Source organism: Papilio polytes, unplaced genomic scaffold (assembly GCF_000836215.1).
Source record: "Papilio polytes unplaced genomic scaffold, Ppol_1.0 DF822622.1, whole genome shotgun sequence".
NCBI lineage: Eukaryota > Metazoa > Arthropoda > Insecta > Lepidoptera > Papilionidae > Papilio > Papilio polytes.
In genome coordinates, this window is record NW_013526582.1 from 552,769 (window position 1) to 574,823 (window position 22,055).

The window sequence follows — 22,055 nt, forward strand, 5'->3', positions numbered from 1 at the left end:
ATGAAAATGTTGTTTACTTTTTAAAGATACACTTAAATTGATAAAATGCTGTAATAATCATCTTAAAAAATCAGCACATAATTTTGCACTTTATATTTCGTACTTTCTAGAAAAATAACATAAAAAAACCGGATCTAGTTAAGAAAAGAAGAAAGGTAAAATCAGATCTATATACTCTTTGGCCAGATCAAATCTTTGTCATACATATCTGTCAGCTGTCAGTGTCTTATGTTACTATTCCCAATGAAGGTTTTAAACAATTTTATTATATTATAAGAATGTATGTGTAGAAATATGATATACACTAAATAAATTAATTTCTTATATGATCTTAACATAGTAACGGATATGAATGTGTCCGTACGTCTTGTTACATTGCTTAAACACAGAACGCTAATATGTTTCGTATATCATGTATGAAACAATAAAATTAAAACCAGACTATGCGCTGTATTGTGCAAAATTGTACGAATGATACGAAGCGAACAACAAAACGTCATGGAATTACATTTCACATGTAAGTTTTTGTTAAAATATACGTATGGTTTTTATTCTTAATTGCAACGTGATGTACGCACCTTTAATCATCCATAAAATTGTCAGTTTGTTAATGTTGTTAAATAAATAAATAGAATTTTCTTTGATCACTTGTTCCAGGTTTCCAAAGGAGGCTAGTTTGCGCACTAAATGGCTAGAAGCTCTCGGTAAGATGGATTGGGAGCCGAAATACCGCAGTTCTGTGTGCTCTGAACACTTCCGGTCTGAAGATTTTTATAAAACTAAATTTGGATTAAGAAAAATCAAGAATGGAGCCATACCAGTACATGAACAAGTAATGTCAACATTTTTCTCTAGTTATTCTGAGTACTAAGACCAACCTTATGACGTAAAGTATTTTAAATAAGTATTTATGTTTTGCAAGAAATAAGATCATTTTTTTTATTATCAACTAGCTTTCTCCTGCAACTTTATCTGCATGTAATTAAAAAACAAACAAAAGTGAGTCTATGTGTTTTTCCAGATTATCCTCTATATCTGTGCGAAATTTCATTGAGGTTCATTTAACAGTTTAGACTTACACAAGCTGTTGCCCGCAACTTCGTCCGCGTGGTATTAGAAAACATACAAACTATATAAATTATAAAAAGCTATGTATCCCTTGGTGAAGCTTATCCCATGTGTACTCCACACTTTGTTTTATATCTGTGCCAAATTTCAATAAGATATGTTGAACCGTTGCAGAATGATCGAGTAAACATTAAAAAACTAAATTAATGAATCCCATGGGAACCGTAACTATTCCCGGGATAAAAAGTAGCCTATGTGTTCTTCCAGACTATGCTCTAAACCTGTGCCAAATTCCATGTAGATCCATTCAGCCGTTTAGGCTACAAACACTAACAAACATCCATCCATCCATCCATCTATCCAACCATCCATCTAAACTTTCGCATTTATAATAGTAAGATTATTGTCAGTGAGTAACATAGTGTTTTATAATTTATTATTTCAAGTGTACGAAGTCGCGGGCGAAAGCTAGTATTTTATAAAGAGGAAAGATTTGTATTTTTGTATGCATTGAAATAACTCAAAAACTACTGGACCGATTTAAAAAATTCTTTCACCATTAGAAAGGTCTTTTATCTGTGAGTAACATAGGGTACGTTTTTAAATGTCACAGGAACGAATCTGTAAGCAACAGCAAGTGTTAAATACTGACTTTTTTATGGTTTGTAACTGCCAATGTTTTATTGCACATATGTCCATTAACCTGATGTTATGGTGAACGAAAATTTTGCCTGCACATATTGGAGTAGAAATTCAAAAGATATGTGTGTATTCTTGGATGGCAATAAAGAGGTTTTTATTTTTTTTTTATGTGTGAAGTCAGTGCAGGTTCACTATGTCCTAGTTAACTAAGGGTAGGCTCCGAGCCCGCAGTGGGTATTGAGTATAGTAAAGTCAGCTGATTGGTTTATTTCAGGATTCTATTGAAGATTTAAATGCATCTGCAGTTTTAAAGGTGAAAATATTTGTAATTTTTATTTTTTCTTTTTTGAAAACTTGTGTTTGTTTACTGCCAAGTTCAAAATGTTTTTGTTTCTTTTATTTAAATGGCTTGATGTTTTCTTAAAATCTATTCTGTGTTATCTATAACTGGACATTTCTCAGTATTTATTTACTGTGTTTTTTTTATACTTTTGTTTCTGCTGCTAACTGGAACTCTGCCAGTAATTGTTCACTATTTTCAGGTTTGTAGGATATGTCTAGCTACGGACAGAAAGCTGTACCATATAGCAGATTATAAATTAGATTTGCCATATCAAGAAATAACTGGATTGTTGGTGAGTTTTGTGTTTAATGTCAGTAGACAAATAGACAGTTATCTTTGTTGTGTGTGTGCAATGAGTGACATTTCAGCCGAGTGAGGATGACAATTTGCCGCAGAAGTTGTGTTGGGAGTGCACACACAGACTTGTGTCGTGTCACAGGTTTAGGAACAAGGCAATCATGAGCCAGCGACTGATGACAGATTTATTATCAACTGAGACACATGTAAGTTTTTTTGAATATAATTTTTATAGTTTGTCTAAATAAGGGTGATTGACAATTTTATAAGCATGGGTTGTGTAAAATCATTTAATTTGGAAGTTGGAATCGATAGATTCATAGTTATAACTAGCTGTTGCCCGCGACTTCGTCCGCGTGGTATTAGAAAACATACAAACTCTAATAAACATCCATAAATCCATCTTACTTTCGCTTTTATAATATCTATATGATATGATGGACTAAAATAAAAAAACTCTGTTTTCTCAAATCAATAATGGCCTACAGAGTTTGCTTCTTAATTTTTTATTACCTTATTTACTTACTGCGTTGGCGCAGCGACCCAAAGTGGGTCTTGGCCTCCGACACGAAAGTGCGCCAGCGTCGTCTGTCCTGCGTTGTCGCCTGCCAGTCGAATGACTCTAGCTCGAGCAGGCCCGTCGACCCAGATACCGCTGGCGAGACGCCGTAGAGCTGGACCTGCGCGAGCTATTACCTTATTTAGACAAACTATTATTGAATGTAGTATTTAATAATATAAACAATTATATTTAGTTCTAAGACATTTAAGAAATATATAGACTACTAGATTTCGCCCGCGACTCCGTCCGCGTGGAGATAAAAAAAACAAAAGTGAGTAGCCTATGTGTTCTTCCAGACTATCCTCTACATCTATACCAAATTTTATTGAAATCTGTTGAGCAGTTTAGGCTACAAACTCTAACAAACATACATCCATATAAACTTTCGCATTTATAATATTAGTATGATTAGTATGGCTTTGGGTCTAATCAATAGATAGTGTTAGTGAGAATAGTTTAAAATATATCTCAACTATGCCTACTCTATTCATTTTTTTGAATCACTTAGAGCCTCAAATAGCTTAAAAATGACGTCACTATCAGATAAGGTAACAGTGGTAAAGCCCGCTTTAACATCTTCGCACTGTAGGACTCTCAGCAATACCACGACCACAGACAGGCGTCAAGTGGAAGCAATTCCGCGTACAGTCTGATGAGTGTGGTGCTGGAGGCCTAATTTTAGTCCTTTTCCCTTTCCACCCTTTTCTTAAGAAGAAAGGATGGGAAGGAAAATTGGATTTGATGGTGGAGGAGACGCATAAGAAGGGAAAATGTCCTCTTTATGTGCGTCTCCATCAATGAATGGTAGGCAGCGCTGCAATTGCGGATGTTTATGTGCAGCGGTCACTCCATTTCGGCGGATTTAGGCCGCTTGCTCGTTTGCCACCTTATATTATAAAAAAACAAACCGATATTTCCATCACATATTTCACACGTTGGATTATCAGACAATTTACAATTTGGTACGACAGGCCCTTAGTGCTATGCTTAAGCTTGTTTTTTTTATCCAAGCAGTTAACATTGAAAAGCGTAAAATCATTATCTCAAAGAGAAAACAGCCTCAATTCAACTTTGACACAAAAAATATATCAACAACCTGAATATTGTGATATTCGTGTGAAGGAAGAAACTTTAGCAGAAAAAACATCCATAAATGACATAAACGAAACAATAATATTGAAAGACGAAGTAAACGATGAGAGTGGTAATGAAGGTTTTGTGAACAGAGTACTGAGTAAAATAAATAAGGATATGGAAGATGGAGATAAACTGGATTTAAAGGAAAATGTGGTTCAGAATAAGGAGGTGACGGTGATAATTGAATCTATAGATACGAGCCAAGATCATAATATGGATGTTAACTACGATAAGGCAGATGTTACTGAAGATTTGCAAGAAGAGAAATACGAAGTTAATATGTCAATAATGGAACCGGAAGTTAAAATAGATGAGGAAACAATTGTAAATCATTCTGATAGCAATAAAGATGTATGTATAAAAAAAGTAAAGCCTAAAAAGGATCAAGCAATAGAAAAGAAAGAGAAGAGAGTTAGGAGTAGAAAGAAAAAAAATAATCAAACTACGGATGAGTAAGTTTTTTATATAACTTCTTGATTGTTTTAAACAATATAATTGTAATTCTAGTATAGTTTGTCTAAATAAGATAGATTAGTTTGATAAATGACGCATGAAGTATCGAATTCAATTTGTATGAAGGCTGACGTACTTAATAGACAGGTATCGTTGTGAAACACGCAGCGAACAATTATGAACTATCGATATTCGGTTTAAATAATTATCGAACTCAACTAAAATTATTATTTTCTTTTTAACTAATTTAGAGGACAATTTTAGTATTGATTATAGTGTAGAGAATTTAGCGATGACAGAAATAATAGCGAAATACAATTCGATTACGTATGGATGAAGTAGTATTAAATTTTTATTTACAATGAGAGTAACATGTCAACCTTGCTTCCTTGATGTTGACAGCAACTTATGGTCTCTTTCCCACGTTAGGGATTTTTATCCAAAACATTTACCCTCTAAGTTTAATGGCGTCAAAAAGCCTAAAGCGTGACGTAGTGTAGGGCATTTTATTTATAAAAGAATTATTCAAAAATATGGTGTAATTGCTGACATCTTAGGCATCAAAAAAGTGTGTGTTTACGCTTTATTATAATAGTATAGATAAATAGACTAGACAGTGAAAACTAAACAGTTTTTTCACCGGTAACTTCTCTGAAAGGTACTATGTTTCGAAATACACTAAACAGTATTACAAAATAAAATATAAACATTTAAATATGATATAGTGACACAATACATATAAACACAATTATATTAGGTCTAGCTTACGCCCGCGACTCCGTCTGCGTGGAATTAAAAAAACCAGAATTAGTCTATGTGTTCTTCCAGATTCTACATATATAGTAAATTCTATCCATTCCCTTTCAGCCGTTTAGCCTACAAACTAACAAACATCTAAACTTTCGCATTTATATTAGTAATATATCTAATTTTTTCAATATATTTTTTACGTTTACAGATCTAAAATCAGTAGGAAAAAAGGACCGAAATACGAATTGGTCGATTCCCTATTTACCGTAACTAAGTTAACGTTCGAGGAACAGATTGAAGAAATCTCTAGAAGACAGGAAACAGATTCATACAAAAACGCGCCATACAAATGTGACATATGTTATATCGGATTTCATCGTAAATATAGATGTGACGTGCATAAAGTTAAACATAGCAAAGTAAGTATACAAAGACATCAACACCAGCTCACTATAGGTCCCCTAAGTCTCCTATAGGTACTCTAAGTCCTCTATAGTCAATATAAGTCCCCCTATAGGTATTCTAAGTCCCCTATAGTTACTCTAAGTCCTCTATAGGTCCCTTAAGTCCCCTATAGGTACCCTAAATCCCCCTATAGATACCCTAAGTCCTCCTATAGGTACCTTAAATCCCCCTATAGGTATCCTAAGTCCCCTATAGGTCCCTTAAGTCCCCTATAGGTACCCAAAGTCCCCTATAGGTATCCTAAGTCCCCCTATAGGTACCTTAAATCTCCCTATAGGTACCCTAAGTCCGCTAAAGGTACACTAAGTTCCCTATAGCTACTCTAAGTCTCCTATAGGTCCCTTAAGTTCCCTATAGGTACCCTAAGTCCTCTATAGGTATCCTAAGTGCCCCTATAGGTACTCTAAGTCCCCCTATGGGTACCCTAAGTCCCCTTATAGGTACCCTAAGTACCCTATAGGTATCCTCAATCACCTATAGGCACCATATGTAAGGAATAACTAGGCCCTAGTCAACCACACTGCGTGTTGACTTCACACATATCTTTGAATTTCTTAACCGATATGTGCATCACGATGTTTTCCTTCACCATAAGAACGTCGGGTAAATTGTACATACTATCTTTCGCCTGCGACTCCGTTCGCGTGGAATTAACAAATACAAAAGTGTGCCTATGTTCTTCCAGACTATATACATCTATACCACATTTCATCGAATCTGTTCAGCTGTTTAGGCTACAAACTCTAACAAACATCCATCTAAACTTTCGCATTTATAATATTAGTATGTTTTGTTATTATTGTTTCCCGCTTTATAGGAGAGCGGGGATTACGAATGTCCCGTTTGCAGAACTCGGATGATGACAAAAAGGGCACAAAAAAATCACATCGGCAGTCTACATACTGAGAAATTAGCTTGTAGTCGATGTGATTTTGTAACTAAGCATAGGTAATGGCATACATTTGAATGCTTTTTTAAACGCTTGCGATAAATAAAAAAAAAATTAAATATACAAAAAAAAAACCAGAGTATTTAATAATGGTAGAGCCCGCTTTAACATTTGCACTGTACTCTATGCAATATCACGAACACGTAAAACAGGTGGGAAGTGGAATCAATTCCGCGTACTGATGAGTGTGGTGCCGGAGGTCCTTTTAGTCCCTTTCCTTTTTCACCCTTTTCTTAAGAGGAAAGGATGGGAAGGAAAAGTAGATTTGGCAGTGGAGACGTATAGGAAAAGGAAATGTCCTCTTTATGTGCGTCTCCGTCGATTAAGGGTAGCTTCAATTGCAGATTTTTGTGCAGCGGTCGCTTTACCTTTCGATGTTATATAATAAAAAATAGCTTAATTGCACAGATAACATCTAAATCCTAAATCCACTTTCCCATCCTTTCCTTAATAGAAAAAAGTGGAAAGGTAAAGGGAGTAAAATGAGTCCTCCGGCACCACACTCATCAGTACACGGAATATCTTCCACTTGCCGGCTGTCTGAGGTCGTGGTATTGCTGAGAGCCTGCACTGTCATGTTAGAGCGGCCTCTACCACTGTTACTACTGCTATAGCTGTCGCCAGCGACTTCGTCCTCCTCTAGTTAAAAAATTGAATAGACAATGTGTTTTTCCTGACTATATATAAGCCAAATTTCATCTAAATCCGTTCAGCAGTTTAGGCTACAAACTAACAAACATCCATCTAAACTTTCACATTTATACTATTATGATTATTTACAGAGGCGTTGCAATAAGACATTTAGAATGGCATGACGGTACTACATATAAATGTCCACATTGCCCTTCAGAATTTAAGTAAGTACTTATATTAATACGAGCTGTTGCCCGCGACTTCGTCCGCGTGGTATTAGAGAACATACGAACTATATAAATTACAAAAAGCTAAGTATCCCGGGAACCGGACATTTCTCGGGGATGAAGCTTACCCCATGTGTACTCAACACTTTGTTTTATATCTGTTCCAAATTTCAATAAGATATGTTGAACCGTTGAAGAATGATCGAGTAAATATTATAAAACTAAATTAATGAATCCCACGGGAACCGTAACTATTCCCGGGATGAAAAGTAACCTATGTGTTCTTCCAGACTATGCTCTAAACCTGTGTCAAATTTCTTAGAGATCCGTTCAGCCGTTTAGGCTACAAACGCTAACAAACATCCATCCATCCATCCATCCATCCATCCATCCATCTAAACTTTCGCATTTATAATAGTAAGATTATAATATTAGTAAGATTATAATTTCGTGGGACAGACCCTTAATGTTTTGTGTTTTTTAGAAAAAGGAGTTCTTACTTCGGCCATCTCAGACTAAAGCATGTATCGGACTTTGTGTGCGAAATCTGCGGTTACACTTTTCTTAGTAAAAAAGGTGTTTACGGACATAAGAAAAGAAAACATAAAATGAAGCGAGGTAGCCCGGTAAGTGAATATACTTCTATACTATTATAATAAAGCGTAAACACATTTCTTTGTTACTTAAGATGTCAGCAATTACTGCATATTTATGAATAAATCTTTTTTTTATAAAAAGCTATACACTTACAACACACTTTAGACTACACTAGCTGTTCCCGTGCGACTTCATCCGCATGAAATTATGAAAATTTAATTTTATTATTATGTCAAATTATCAATAGCAAATGTCAAAATGACATGACATGACAAACCTTGGCAATCTTACTTCCTTGATGTTGGCAGCAACTTATGGTCTCTTTCCCACATTAAAGTTTTTATCCAAAATATTTATCCCCTAAGTTTAATGCCGTGTAAATTTATAGCCTAAAGCGTGACGTAAGTGTAGGGCTTTTTATTAAAAGAAGAATTATTCCAAAATATCCTGTTATTGCTGACATCTTAGGCAACAAAGAAGAGTGTGTTTACGCTTCATTATAATAGTGTATAACAATAAATTGCAGTCGTGTCTGGAGGGTCCGTACTGCGAAGTGTGCGAAGTCAGTTTCGCTTCACAAACTGCTTACGACACACATCTCAAAGTCTCCTCCAAACACAGCACTGATGATGACCCGTAAGTGAATATAATTTAAAACACTACCATACACCCCCGACTCCGTCCGTGACGAATTAAAAAAACATAACTAAGTAGTTTGCGTTCCAGACTACGTATATGACTTTCATCGAGATCCGTTCAGTAGTTTAGGCTACAAACTAACAAACATATAAACTTTCACTTTTATATCAGACTAGCTTTCGCCCGCGAATCCGTCTTTGTGGTATTAAAAGTAAGTAGCCTATGTGTTCTTCCAAATTATGCTCTACATCTATGCCAAATTTCATCCAGAACGGTTCAGCCGTTTAGGCTACAAACTCTAACATCCATCCATCTAAACTTTCACATTTGTAATATTAGTAAACATACACTCAAGAGCATTGAATCAGGGTCACTTCAAAAAAAAATAAAAAAATCTCGTAAATCATAAAAGTTTTTTGAAATAAATGGTGTTTAAAGAACAATATTTAATATTAAATTAATATATTTATAAGCCAGTACATTTTTTATTTAAAAAAAAAAAAACAAATAAAAAAACCTGATGATCTGAAAAAACTGACTTGTACATGATTTTTTTGAATCTTAATGTATTTATGTTGCCTCCTAGTGCTTTCATTATTGTGTTTACGCGGTTTAGTATACTGTAAAGATATTTATACGATTTCCGTTAATATTCTTCCATTCCTTTGTGAGAGAGGAAGAGAGAGAGAGAGAGACTATGAAGTTTTGATGTCTTAATCCAAGAAATATTTAATTGTCTATTAAACACCGTTTATTTAATTAAGCATTCTTAATTTAGGAGATTAAGAGCCTGTACAAGTTCTGGCTGATAGAGGCTCAGATAGCTTAAAAATGTCACTGTCAGATAAGGTAACAAAATCCTATATTTCCATCATATATTTTACACGTTGGATTGTTACTTGGACTGACTCTTATAGTTTAAGTGACCCGAATTCAATGCTCTTGTGTATATTTATTAAAAACTAGCTTTCGCCCGCGACTCCGTCCGCGTGGAATTAAAAAAAAAACAAAAGTAAGTACCCTATGTGTTCTTCCAGACTATTCTCTACATCAATACCAAATTTTGTCGAGATCCGTTCAGCAGATTAGGCTACAAACTCTAATAAACATCTATCTAAACTTTTGCATTTATAATATTAGTATGATTGCTCAAGGGTAGGAGGGGTTAAGGCCAAGTTTAAAATACGGAGACGGGAATAGTACGGTTTTATATTTTTTTTATTAGGAATAGAATACGTAACGACTATATAGGCGTGGATCATCCCATACAGTCTGTAGGGCGGGGCAAAGGGCGGCCCCTTGCCAACTCTAGCAGGCCGGAGCCCAAACTTGTTGACTGCGAACAGGTAATTATTATAATTTATATCTACCTATATCTATATGTTATATATGTTTCTTTTTTTTTTGTGTCGGGGGGAATCTTCAAAAGATTTACCTGTTGGGGGAAGGCAGGGTTATGTAGGATTTGACCTACTAAAATCCCCTCCGTGGCCATCCTCTAGTGACATTGACGAAGGTTCCGGGATCTCCAAGGAACACACCGGAACATGTCTATATGCATCTATACATATAATAAAATTGGAGTGTCTGTTAATAATATCAAAATAAAAATTCCAGATTTCAGGAAGATGTATTTGCGTTGCTGATAACGAAAATCGCATTTCACTTTTTTTTTGTCTGTCTGTCTGTCTGTCCGCAAGCCTTTGTTCGGGGTAATCTCCGAAACGACGGCCTATTTCGACCGGACTTTCACTGAAGGTAGCTGACATAGAAGGGCATGTTGTTGCCAATGTCGGGCAATGGCTTCTTTTTTATTTCCGCGTTGTCAAAATGGCGTAACGGGTCCAGGGTTAACGAATTTTCCGTGCTCGTCTCAAGTAAAAGTCAAGATAATGAACAATTAACCACTCTGAGTGCTTTTTTATAGTGTGGTGTACAACTCCGTGGTATGATGAAATATATGTACCATTTCAAACGAGAACATCCCGACAAGCACCGCACTAAGTACCCTAATGTGAAAGGGTCCGTTATGTGTGATCAGTGCGGGAAGATATTCCATGTAAGTAAGTCCCCAAAAAGACTCGCAGCCTAAACTAAATCTAAGTCTAGGTCTAGTTCAACTAAGTTAGGTCTAGTGACGACTAGTCCAGGGGTGGCAAACATTTATGCAAAAAATTGACTTTTATAGAAGTGTTTTAAGACGTGCCATCAAATTTTGACTGCGATTTTACTGTTTATCTATTTCATATGCTTTTCAACAAATGTGTGCCCAAAATATTATTTCGTGAAAAATTTATGGTACTTGCAACGGCGGATCCAGGGGGGGGGGGGGTCATGACCCCCTCTGAGCTGGTTGGTCAAGAGACCTTGACCACGACTTTGTGACCCCCCCCCTGGCCCCAAATCTGAATCCGCCCTTGGTTACGTGTGCCAATGGTTCGTTACCCCTGGACTAGGCAGTTGTGCGATTTCACACATATCTTTGAATTTCGTCAATATCATGATGTTTTCCTCATAAATTATGTACATAAGAAAATCTAAAAAACAGCGTACAGCGGGATTCAAACCCAAGACCTGTAGATTACAAGTCAAGAACCCTGAGCCGACGCTCCTAAGGGCGGATTGCCTGAAATTAATCTAACGCCCTTTTTATTGCCGATTGGCAAAGGTATTATTTTTCGTCCATATGTAAGTTTGTAAATTCCATTGTAACAGCGTATAGAGTAAACTACTGGACAGATTTAGATGTATGAGGTGTCATTGGTCTCGTCTTCTTCTGCAGAGTGTCATAGGGGATGTTATATTGACATGAAATACATACAGTGGACGTGAGAATCGAAATTCTAAAAAAAATGTGGTAACAGAGTTCGAATCTAACTCGCCCTAACTTGTTTTATTTTTTATTTCTATGTTCTTTTTTTTAGACACTATTTTCATCTGTAATGTCGATTTTTTTTTATTTTTTTAAATTAAATAGTATCTAGGTCCTAAGTCGACATATTTTATCATTTGCTAATTAAAAAAAACTACAAAAGTACACGTTTATTACCACAAAAAATATTTTTCATTTATCTACAAAATTGTGTTAATTTATATTATTATTGAAAATAGAACTGAATTTTTCAGACTAAAGCCTTATTAGTAGACCACATGTGGGTACACACAGGAGAGAAGCGATTTAAATGTTCACTTTGCGATAAAAGTTTCTCAATGCATTGCAACTTAGTAAACCATCAGATAGTCCACAGCGAACAGCGTCCTGTCTACGATTGTGAGATCTGTGGCAAAGGTTTCCTTTTCCCAGCAAATCTCAAACGACATATGATTGTGAGTATCAAATACCACATTTATAGCCTCTGCTTACAAAATATCTGTATCTATGACAAACTTCACCTAAACCCATTTACCCATTCTGGAGTTATCAGCAAACATCCATCTAAACTTTCCCATTTATATACTGTTGCCCGCGACTTCCTACGTGGTATTAAAAAAAAACAACTATGTAAAACAAAAACCCTACATATCTCTCGAGAATCTGACATATTTTAATGTTGAATCTTACCCTATATGTACTTCAGACTTTTTTTTATAAGACAGGGGGCAAACGAGCAGCGGGAACACCGATATGTTCATCGACGCCCATGGACATCCGCAATACCATATATATTTGTTTATATATTATTTGTTATATGCTAAATTTCAACTAAATCAATGTATTTCACTGGAATTATAATTATTTCCGGGAACAAAAGTAGCATATGTTTTATTTTAGACTATTTTCTATAACTATGCCAAATTTCATTGCGATCTGTTGAGCAATTTAGGACACAAACAAACATTATCCATCAAAACTTTCCCAATTATAATATTAAGTAAGATATACTTTTTGCCCCGACTAGGTCCACAGCGGTATAAAACCATTCAAATGCGATGTTTGCGAGAAAACATTCAAATCGAATGCAGAGAAACGTTTGCATTACGAACACGTGCATCTTAAGAAGCCGTGGCCAAGACGCTCGCATCGCACACATCGCAACAGAGCGGAGCACTACAAGAGACAGCCCTAGCATAAAAAAGGCCGGCCCTAGTACGCCAAGGGTCAGCCCTATTATGAAAAGAAGCAGTGTTAGTACGACAAGGGCCAGCCCTATTATGAAAAGAAGCAGCCCTAGTACGACAAGGGCCAGCCCTAGTACGACAAGGGCAACCCTTTTTTTTGGACAGAGAGGAATGCTTTACGCATACTCCGTTCCTCGGGGCAGGCACGAGAGTTGTGTGGAACTCTCCCCATAATGGGGCATACCCACTTAACCACTCTGTTTCCTCCAGGCCATTGTGTGGGCGCCACGGGATCACTTTCGCCTGCCACCGAGACGCCCCACAGAACAAGGGCCAGACCTATTATGACAAAGGACAACCATAGTATGATAAGGGCCAGGCTTATTATGACAAAGGACAACCATAATATGACGACTCGGATCAGCCCTATTATGACAAGGACAGTCTTATTATGACAAGGACAGTCCTATTATGACAAGAGCCAACACTATTATGACAAGGGCCAGCCCTATTATGACAAGGGCCAGCCGTATTATGACAAGGGCCAGCCGTATTATGACAAGGGCCAGCCCTATTATGACAAGGGCCAGGCTTGTTATGATAAAGAGCAGCCCTAGTATGAAAATATGCAGCCCTAGTACGGCGAGGAACAGCTTTTAAAATAGGAATTGAAAATGGCAATAATAAAAGATGATAGCGTTGGGGCCATTGAATTTGTGTTATTCTACAAAATGATTTTTTTTTTAATATCAATAAAAGTAATTCGTACAATTTCGTTTTATTTTCCTCATTTTAATAGTAATTTTTGGCACTGAAATATTTTCAACGGATTATTCTCTGCAAATATTATAGCCGAGTTAAAATTATTGCAAATACACAAGCCACTAATCTAGACAGGTTATAAACAAAGGTATTTTGTGCCCGTTTTATTTCCGCCATTTCGGCGCTTATAGTTATAGTAAAAAGTTTTCGAAATCATATTTGACTTGTCATTTCCACAAAACGGCACAAACCTTTATTCATTTAAATCTAAATCAGAACGAAGTAAAAACTGTCGTTTCAATACAATCTCCTATTTTTTAATATATTTGACCGAAGTACAGAATATGCGTATAAAATGTTACCCGCCTGTAAATACGGCAATATTTCAAGCATTTTCAATACAAATAGAGGAGACAGTTGACGAGACAATTTTAACACAATCTCACTAAGGAAAAAACCTTAAAGTTGCCAATAAGTCTAATTAAATTACATTTAGACACTGTTTAGTTTATTTTATAAAAGATGGCGCTTATTTTAATTTTGTAAAATGTTTTATTACATGTCAGTGTCACTGATATAGTACCTATCAAAGAAAGTACTAGTGAAAATTCTGTTCACAATCTTTATATTTTTGACCGACCCCCCAAAAGAGGTCCCAATTTGTCTGTATTTTTCCTTTTTTGGTGTTATCTAAATGTATTTGTTGAATGCAAAATACAACCTGACAAGCAGTATATATACAGCCAAAGAGGTTGCATACTGGCCACCAAGGCATTTATCGTTGTCTTAAAAGAAGATATATAAAAGAAGAAGTCAAGATGGAATCAAGAGAGTTTTAAGTTTTGTATATTTTTTTGTGTAAATAAGTTTTCAATAAAGATATGTTAGGTTAATAATAAGTGTTTTGTATTTTTGGCTGCCGCGCTGTCGGTAACAAGTTAAACAGTATTTATACACTTATTTGAATTTAAAATTTGGGTAAGGTATTCAAATAAAACAAAAATAACTTAAAATGGTTTTTATTTATAATATCTTAATATAATTGTAAACCGAACAATGTGAGGAGCAACAACACAAATGATCAAATCTAAATATTAACTTTTCATATAATACATGATTCCGAAACCCGGATACTAAAGAAAACTTTGCAAGAAACTGCGGTTAAATGTACAGTCAACTACAGAAACCTTACTAATATTATAAATACAAAAATTAAGATCGACGAAAAAATGTGTGAAATGTAATTAAAAAAAAAAATGATGCATGTTTGTCAAAATGTTTGTGAAAATTTGGAACGTAAACGCTTACTTTTGTTTATTTTATAATTCCACGTAGACGAAGACGGAGTCGGTAGTATTAGTCGTATAATATACTAGCTTTCGACCGTGACTCCGTTCACGCGAAATAAAAAAAAGTCTACGTTCTTCCATTATATTTTACATGTATGACAAATTTCATCAAAATTTAAACAGCACTTTTGGATATACTATTAACAAACTTTCGCATTTATAATATTAAATCAGAATCTTTTATAAATTCTTGAAGGTTTTGTTTTTTATTGCATAATCGTATATGCAGCTAACTGTACATAAAAAAATAGTTATTCCAAACTTAAATATTACGTGACAGAATAATTTGATTACAATTCATAGTTTAAAAAGATTTTTTTATAATTTAAAAAAATGTTACTACAGTAATATATTACTATGTGCTTTAAGCGTGGGGTAAATTGCCCACTTTCCCACAACTGGGATATATCTTGCAAAGTTCTTTACTAACAAATAATACATCTAGTTTAAACACAATCTAATTTTGTCAAATTTTAACCCAAAAAAATTGATCATTTTTCGACGCTTTTGGGATAGATTTGACATAAAAAGTGCATTTTTTTAACCCTTAATTAAACAAGAGGTTTATTTTATCTAAAATGATCTTATTATAAACTGATTTTTTTTAATTCTGTACATTTTGTGAGAAAAAAAAAACTATTTTTTCTATAAAAAGGGGGATTTTTTTTATTTTTTTTTCTAAATAATCGTTTTGTATTTAATTTTTTTTATTTTTTACTGTATTTTGGTACTTTTAGAGTTACTTATTAAACATTTTTTTATGGTAATAATGGAAATTACCTTATATTTAATTAAGGGTTCATTTTATACCCGAGTGGGTTATATTCCTATATCAGCAAATACCATAAGTAAATAGGATTGAAGATAGACACGTTTTTTTTTTTCAAGATTTTATAGTTTTCATTAAAATATGCGAATAAACATTTCCATTTCTAACTTTTACAAAAAAAATTGCTTTCGTATCAGTTTTTTTTTGGAAAATTATGAATACGGTATAAGATTTTTTGTTTTAAAATGGATTTTTTCTTTTGATATAAATTTTTTTAATGTAATTTAGGTAGAATGGATGAAAAATAAATAAAAAACAATTCACACATTAATAAGAAATATAGCATGATGTTTTTTTATAAAATGGTTGTCAAATGTTTAAAAAAAAATTTTTTTTCAGATAATTATTTCAAAACTCTACGTTAAATACAGGATTTTTTTTTACTTAATTTGCAAAGAAAAAACTAGGACAAAATACTAGTGTTAAAAGAGTTTTTAAGCATTCTATGAAGTATTCCAGAAAAAATTTGATGCCAGCATCAAATTTAAACAATGAAAATAAATTTTAACAAAATTATGTTTTTGGTAATTTTTTTAATTTCTTTTAATAGAATATGAAATATTTAAGTTTTTTAGTCACTCATTAAAATATATTTAATGCGAATTTCACCAAATTATTTTATATGTATTGAAATAACTTAAAAACCGACTGATTTAAAAAAATCACCATTATGGCTATATTTTTTATTATTTTTTTATTCCACAAGAACAAAGTCGCGAGCAACAACTAGTATATAGTAAAGAAATGACATTCAAAGGTTCCTGAGATTGAAACAAACACATTTGCATATAAAAGTGAAATTTTTCGGCATATTGAAATTAAAAAAAAAACTGTTAAATGTATTTTTTTTATATGAAAAAATAAAAAAAAATGCCATCGACATAAATTGTGTGTATTAATATTTTTCCCAGATTATAAACAAAAAAATCTCATACCGTTGTATCGCAATTATGTAACAAAATCATAGCCAAGATATTTTTTATTTTTTCGTCTGACCCTAGCTGATTTTTTATCATCGTAATCATCAGAATTATCTTCAAAACTATCAACTGACCAATCAGCCATCTCCGTTTTAACCTGAATCTGTTTAACCTGATCCCTTACCGTCTGAAGTTTCTTCTTCTTCCTTCTTGCACTCTCTTCTTTAGCCCTCTTCCGTCTCTCCGGATCCTTATATTGTTCAACAACAAAGTTCTCAGGATATGTGGTAGTTATTTCAACTCCTACCGAAGGATCAACATCTGGTAGGATATAGTAGTTTTCGAAATCCCCTTGTAAAGTGATTTCATTCATATCTGCTGTGAAATGTCGCTTTTTTTTACCGTTATTTATATGTTTGATATATGCATATTTGGGTTTTGATTCTTCCGGTAGGATATTCACTCTCCATTCAGGGTTTTGTGTTATCGGGATTTCTTTAACCTCCTCCATAGTTATTTCCTGTTCTTCTGCTATTTCGTATATAAAATTATCGGATATATTAGCATCGTCTATTATATGTAAGACTTCGGTTTGATTTTCAATAGTTTCTGTTGATGTGTTCGGTAAAATCTGGAAAAAAAATATATTTTTGAACCGATTATCTATCATACTAATATTATAAATGCGAAAGTTTAGATGGATAGATGTTTGTTAGAGTTTGTAGCCTAAATGTCTAAACAGATTTCGATGAAATTCGGTACAGATGTAGACCATAGTCTGGAAGAACATATAGGCTACTCACTTTTGTTTTTTTTAATTCCACGCGGACGGAGTCGCGGGCTAAAGCTAGTACTATTATAATGTGTAAACACACACTTCTTCGTTGCCTAAGATGTCAGCAATTACAGCATATTTTTGAATAATTCTCTTACGTCACGCTTTAGGCTATATATTTTCACGGCATTAAACTTAGGGGGTAAATATTTTGTATAAAAACCCTAATGTGGGAAAGAGACTATAAGTTGCTGCCAACATCAAGGAAGCAAGATTGCTAAGGTATGTCCTGTCATGTCATTTTGACATTTTCAATTGATAATTTGACAAATGTAAACAATAAAATAAAATTTTCATAATATGCGAATGAAGCCGCACGGGAACAGCTAGTTTTTTTTATAAAATATAGCCTATGTTACTCACAGATAAATTACCTTTTTAACGGTGAAAGAATTTTTAAAATTAGCCCAGTAGTTTTTGAGTTATTTCAATACATACAAAAATACAAATCATACTAATATAAATGGGAAAGACGGATGTTTGTTAGTTTGTAGCCTAAACCGCTGAACAGATTTAAATAAAATTTAATATTTAGAGGATAGTCTGGAAGAACACATAGGGTACTTTTGTTTTAATTATTTCCATGGACAGAGTCGAGTGTGGAAGCTAGTAAAACATAATTTAAAAGGATTTACCTCGATAACCTGTTTGGTGTCAGTCATCTTTGTAATAACTTGCTCGGACTGTGTGATGGACGCTTCAGTTTTGTCAGAATCCACTTTTACAACCCATAATTGTTTCCTTTGAAGATTCTTTAAGGACCTGGAAATAAATTATATATATAAATATTATAAATTGGAAAGGTACGATAGATGGATGTTTGTAGCCTAAACGACTGAACGGATCTCCATGAAAATTAGCACAGGTTTAGAGCATAGTCCGGAAGAACACATAGGCTATATTTTATCCCGGGAATAGTTGCGGTTCCCGTGGGATTCATTAATTTAGTTTTTTAATGTTTACTCGATCATTCTGCAACGGTTCAACATATCTTATTGAAATTTGTCACAGATATAAAACAAAGTCTGGAGTACACATGGGAGGTTCATCCCGAGAAATGTCCGGTTCCCGGGATACGTAGCTTTTTGTTATTTATATAGTTCGTATATTCAACTTTTCAGCAACTCATGGCCTCTTTCCCACGTTAGAAGTTTTTATCCAAAATATTTACCCTTAAGTTTAATGGCGTGAAAATATATAGCCTAAAGCGTGACGTAAACGTAGGGCTTTTTATTAAAGAAAGAATTATTCAAAAATATACTGTAATTGCTGACATCTTAGGCAACAAAGAAGTGTGTTTACGCTTTATTATAATAGTATAGATAAGTAAGTAAGTAAGTACTTACAGATATCCAAGTGTGTCAACAAGCTGTCTTACGTTTAGTCTTGTTATACTTTCTTGTGGTTCCTTTTTAGGGGGGTCTACGCTGTAGTTATGCTCCATACGAATTATATCAGCAGCTAAAAGAAAACAAACAAAAATACAAACTAATTACAATGACATAAATTATTATAATTTATTAAGGTAAATAAATATTCTTAAACCACATAATTACAGTAGAACTTCGATAACTCAAACCTCGGTAACTTAAAAACCCAAAGCCTCTATAACATAGACCCTTGATAACTTAAAACCTTTATAGCTTAAAGTATTTTGTGTTTCCCTTGGACTTTAACTTATCGAGGTTCTACTGTACAAACCAATTACAATGAATACTGAAATAGAATTAAGCATTTAAATACAGTGGTAGAGGCCGCTCTAACATGTCGGCAGTGCAGGCTCTCAGCAATACCACGACCACAGACAGTCGTCAAGTGGAATCTATTACAGGTACTGATGAGTGTGGTGCCAGAGGCCTCATTTTACTTCCTTTCCCTTTCCACCCTTTTAAGAGGAATGAATGGGAAGGAAAAGTTATTTTGACTGGGAAGGAGACGCATAGGAAGGGGAAATGTCCTCTTTATGTGCGTCTCCTCCGTCAATGAAGGGTAGGCAACGCTGCAATTGCGGATGTCTACGTGCAGCGGTCGCTTTACATTTCAGTGGATACAGGCCACTTGCACGTTTGTCACATTATATTATTAAAAAAAATGACGTATATGAAGTATCGAATTAAATTTTTAATGTTCCCTATCTATGTGTGGACCCCACGTTTCGAAAATGTAAATTTTTATATAAGACTAGGTGTCGTGACTTCGACTGCGTGGAATTTTTAAAAAATAACAAAAACCAGCTAAATAGCCTAGTTTTTTTATAATATAAAGTGTTAAACGAGCAAGCGGCCTGAATGCACCGAAATGAAAAGCGACCGCTGCACATAAACATCCGCAATTGCAGCGCTGCCTACCCTTCATTGACGGAGGCGACGCACATAAAGAGGACATTTCCCCTTCCTATGCGTCTCCTCCCCAGTCAAAATAACTTTTCCTTCCCATTCTTTCCTCTTAAAAGGGTGTAAAGGGAAAGGGAAAGGGACTAAAATGAGTCCTCGGGCACCACACTGATCAGTACGTGGAATAGCTTCCACTTGCGGCCTGTCTGTGGTTGTGGTATTGCTGAGAGCCTGCACTGCCGACATGTTAAAGCGGCCTCTACCACTACGTTACGCAGCCATAACGTAGCTTTTAAACATTGAAATAATATTTAAAATCGACCCAATAGTGAATTATTTCAATACATACAAAAATACAAATTTATTCTCTTTATAATATTAGTATTTCATTATTTTCACGTCATATAACGTTTTAGTCGAATTCCGTTACTATATCCGATATCACAACAAACTCTCGTTGTACAAAGTACATTGTACATATTACATTAAATTCATTTTTTTCTCAATAACCCTAATAAATTTTTATCCTAATTATATTTTTAAAACTCTTTACCTACTAATAAATACTATTATATCACATCCTGTAGTATACTAGCTTTCGCCCGCGACTACGTCCGCGTGGAATTAAAAAACAAACAAAAGTGAATAGCCTATGTGTTCCAGACTATCCTCTACATCTATACCAAATTTCATCGAAACCCGTTCAGCAGTTTAGGCTACAAACTCTAACAAACATCTAACTAAACTTTCACAGTAAGAAGTAAGATTAGTACATCCTTAGTACAACGTAAGGACAATGAAAAACTCTAAGGTCCTCCACTGGCTGATAGAGGCTCAGATAGCAGAATGACGTCACTGTCAGATAAGGGAAGAAAATCCGATATTTCCACATATTTTACGCGTTAGATTATCAGACGATTGTTGTTGACGAATGTTTTTATCTTTTTGTCACACAGTGTCTAGAAGACTGTGTATGTGGCCTGGGAGGTATGAATTCTATCATCACCAGCTCACTCTACGTCCCCACCGAGGGGCTCGGAACCTACCCTAAAGTTAGGGTGACTAGGCCATAGTCAAACCAAGCTGGCCAAGTGCGGGTTAGTTGACTTCACACATATCTTTGAATTTCTTCGCCGATATGTTGTGCAGGTTGCATCACGATGTTTTCCTTCACCGTAAGAACGTCGGGTAAATTATGTACATATAAAAATTCGAAAAATCGAAAATAGAAGTACATGGCGGCGGGATTCGAACCCAAGACCTGTAGATTACAAATCAAGTGTTTAAACCACTGAGCCACCGACGCTCTTATGAATCTTATGAATTCTATGCTGTATCTAAATGTCACACGAATAAAAATTTAAAGGCATTCAAAGATGGTGTTAAAATCGCACGCTATCTCATAAGAGGAGAATATCTAATGCCTCTACCCATGTACTGTAAGGAACAAAATTAGTACCGTACTGTAGAATTGGCACAACTCTAAATTATCGTCATAAACGTCACATCCCTAGCTGACAGCTGTCAATGTCACTAGAAGTGGATATTGGCGCATCCTGAGTCCTGACGGGAAGTGTTGCTATGAGTTTAAAAGCGACAGTATCAATTAAATAAGTTGCCTAAAAGTACTATTATCATTTTTCTTCTTACTCCCGTTGGCGCAACAGGTTTTTGTCCTCCATAATACGTCATCTCAGTCATCACTCCCTTCATCATGTCACCTTTCACACAATCCATCTCTTTCTACGTCTACCTCTACCGGTGTACACTCATAACTTTTTTGATAACGGGGGGAAATCTTCGAAAGATACCCTTTTTTCCGCTGGAAAAATGGATTTACGCATCCCCCCCGTTACCAAGGGGGGTATGTAGGACTCGCTGGCCAAGATGTAAAATGGCCGGAATACCCAATAAAAACCCAGTGTTCCTTCTTTCCGCCAGTGGCTTGGTCACGGGAACGCTTGAGCAATCTTCCGCGACTTCATAACCCTGTCTAGATAGGGTTATGTGAGATTTCTCACTAAAACGCCTCGGTGGTAGCCCTTAGGGTGCGATTTGAGGGTTAAGGGATCTCCAGTGGAACGCACTTCTACACTCTGCACCGTGTTGCTTTCGACGCTGCTTTTTGACCGACTTCCCAAAAGAAGGAGGTATTCAATTCGACGGTATATTTTTTTTTTTTTTATTTTTTTTTATGTGTGTTACG

At 35.0% G+C, this 22,055-nt stretch overlaps 2 protein-coding genes across 6 annotated transcripts in view; one reads left to right on the forward strand and one right to left on the reverse strand.

The window, feature by feature from the left end:
* Positions 1 to 12,957, forward strand: part of LOC106105927 (zinc finger and SCAN domain-containing protein 2-like) — a 45,943-nt gene extending 32,986 nt beyond the window's left edge. The window contains exons 1-15 of one of the 4 annotated variants that reach the window (XM_013286398.1): positions 247 to 517; positions 658 to 832; positions 1,985 to 2,023; positions 2,253 to 2,345; positions 2,422 to 2,556; positions 3,924 to 4,501; positions 5,461 to 5,671; positions 6,535 to 6,665; positions 7,449 to 7,523; positions 8,011 to 8,152; positions 8,650 to 8,759; positions 9,988 to 10,108; positions 10,690 to 10,821; positions 11,889 to 12,089; positions 12,662 to 12,957. In XM_013286398.1, coding sequence (XP_013141852.1) covers positions 444 to 517; positions 658 to 832; positions 1,985 to 2,023; positions 2,253 to 2,345; positions 2,422 to 2,556; positions 3,924 to 4,501; positions 5,461 to 5,671; positions 6,535 to 6,665; positions 7,449 to 7,523; positions 8,011 to 8,152; positions 8,650 to 8,759; positions 9,988 to 10,108; positions 10,690 to 10,821; positions 11,889 to 12,089; positions 12,662 to 12,829 — 2,385 coding nt within the window. In that variant the 5' untranslated portion in view covers positions 247 to 443 and the 3' untranslated portion in view covers positions 12,830 to 12,957. Of the gene's footprint in view, positions 1 to 246; positions 518 to 657; positions 833 to 1,984; positions 2,024 to 2,252; positions 2,346 to 2,421; positions 2,557 to 3,923; positions 4,502 to 5,460; positions 5,672 to 6,534; positions 6,666 to 7,448; positions 7,524 to 8,010; positions 8,153 to 8,649; positions 8,760 to 9,987; positions 10,109 to 10,689; positions 10,822 to 11,888; positions 12,090 to 12,661 lie in introns of those variants that run through there. The other 3 variants (XM_013286399.1, XM_013286402.1, XM_013286401.1) reach the window with 3 other exon arrangements.
* A 3,465-nt stretch (positions 12,958 to 16,422) lies between these two features.
* Positions 16,423 to 22,055, reverse strand: part of LOC106105956 — a 26,555-nt gene continuing 20,922 nt past the window's right edge. The window contains exons 5-7 of one of the 2 annotated variants that reach the window (XM_013286461.1): positions 18,863 to 18,977; positions 18,152 to 18,278; positions 16,423 to 17,312 (exon numbers count right to left, since the gene is read on the reverse strand). In XM_013286461.1, coding sequence (XP_013141915.1) covers positions 16,710 to 17,312; positions 18,152 to 18,278; positions 18,863 to 18,977 — 845 coding nt within the window. In that variant the 3' untranslated portion in view covers positions 16,423 to 16,709. The remainder of the gene's footprint in view (positions 17,313 to 18,151; positions 18,279 to 18,862; positions 18,978 to 22,055) is intronic. The other variant, XM_013286463.1, reaches the window with a different exon arrangement.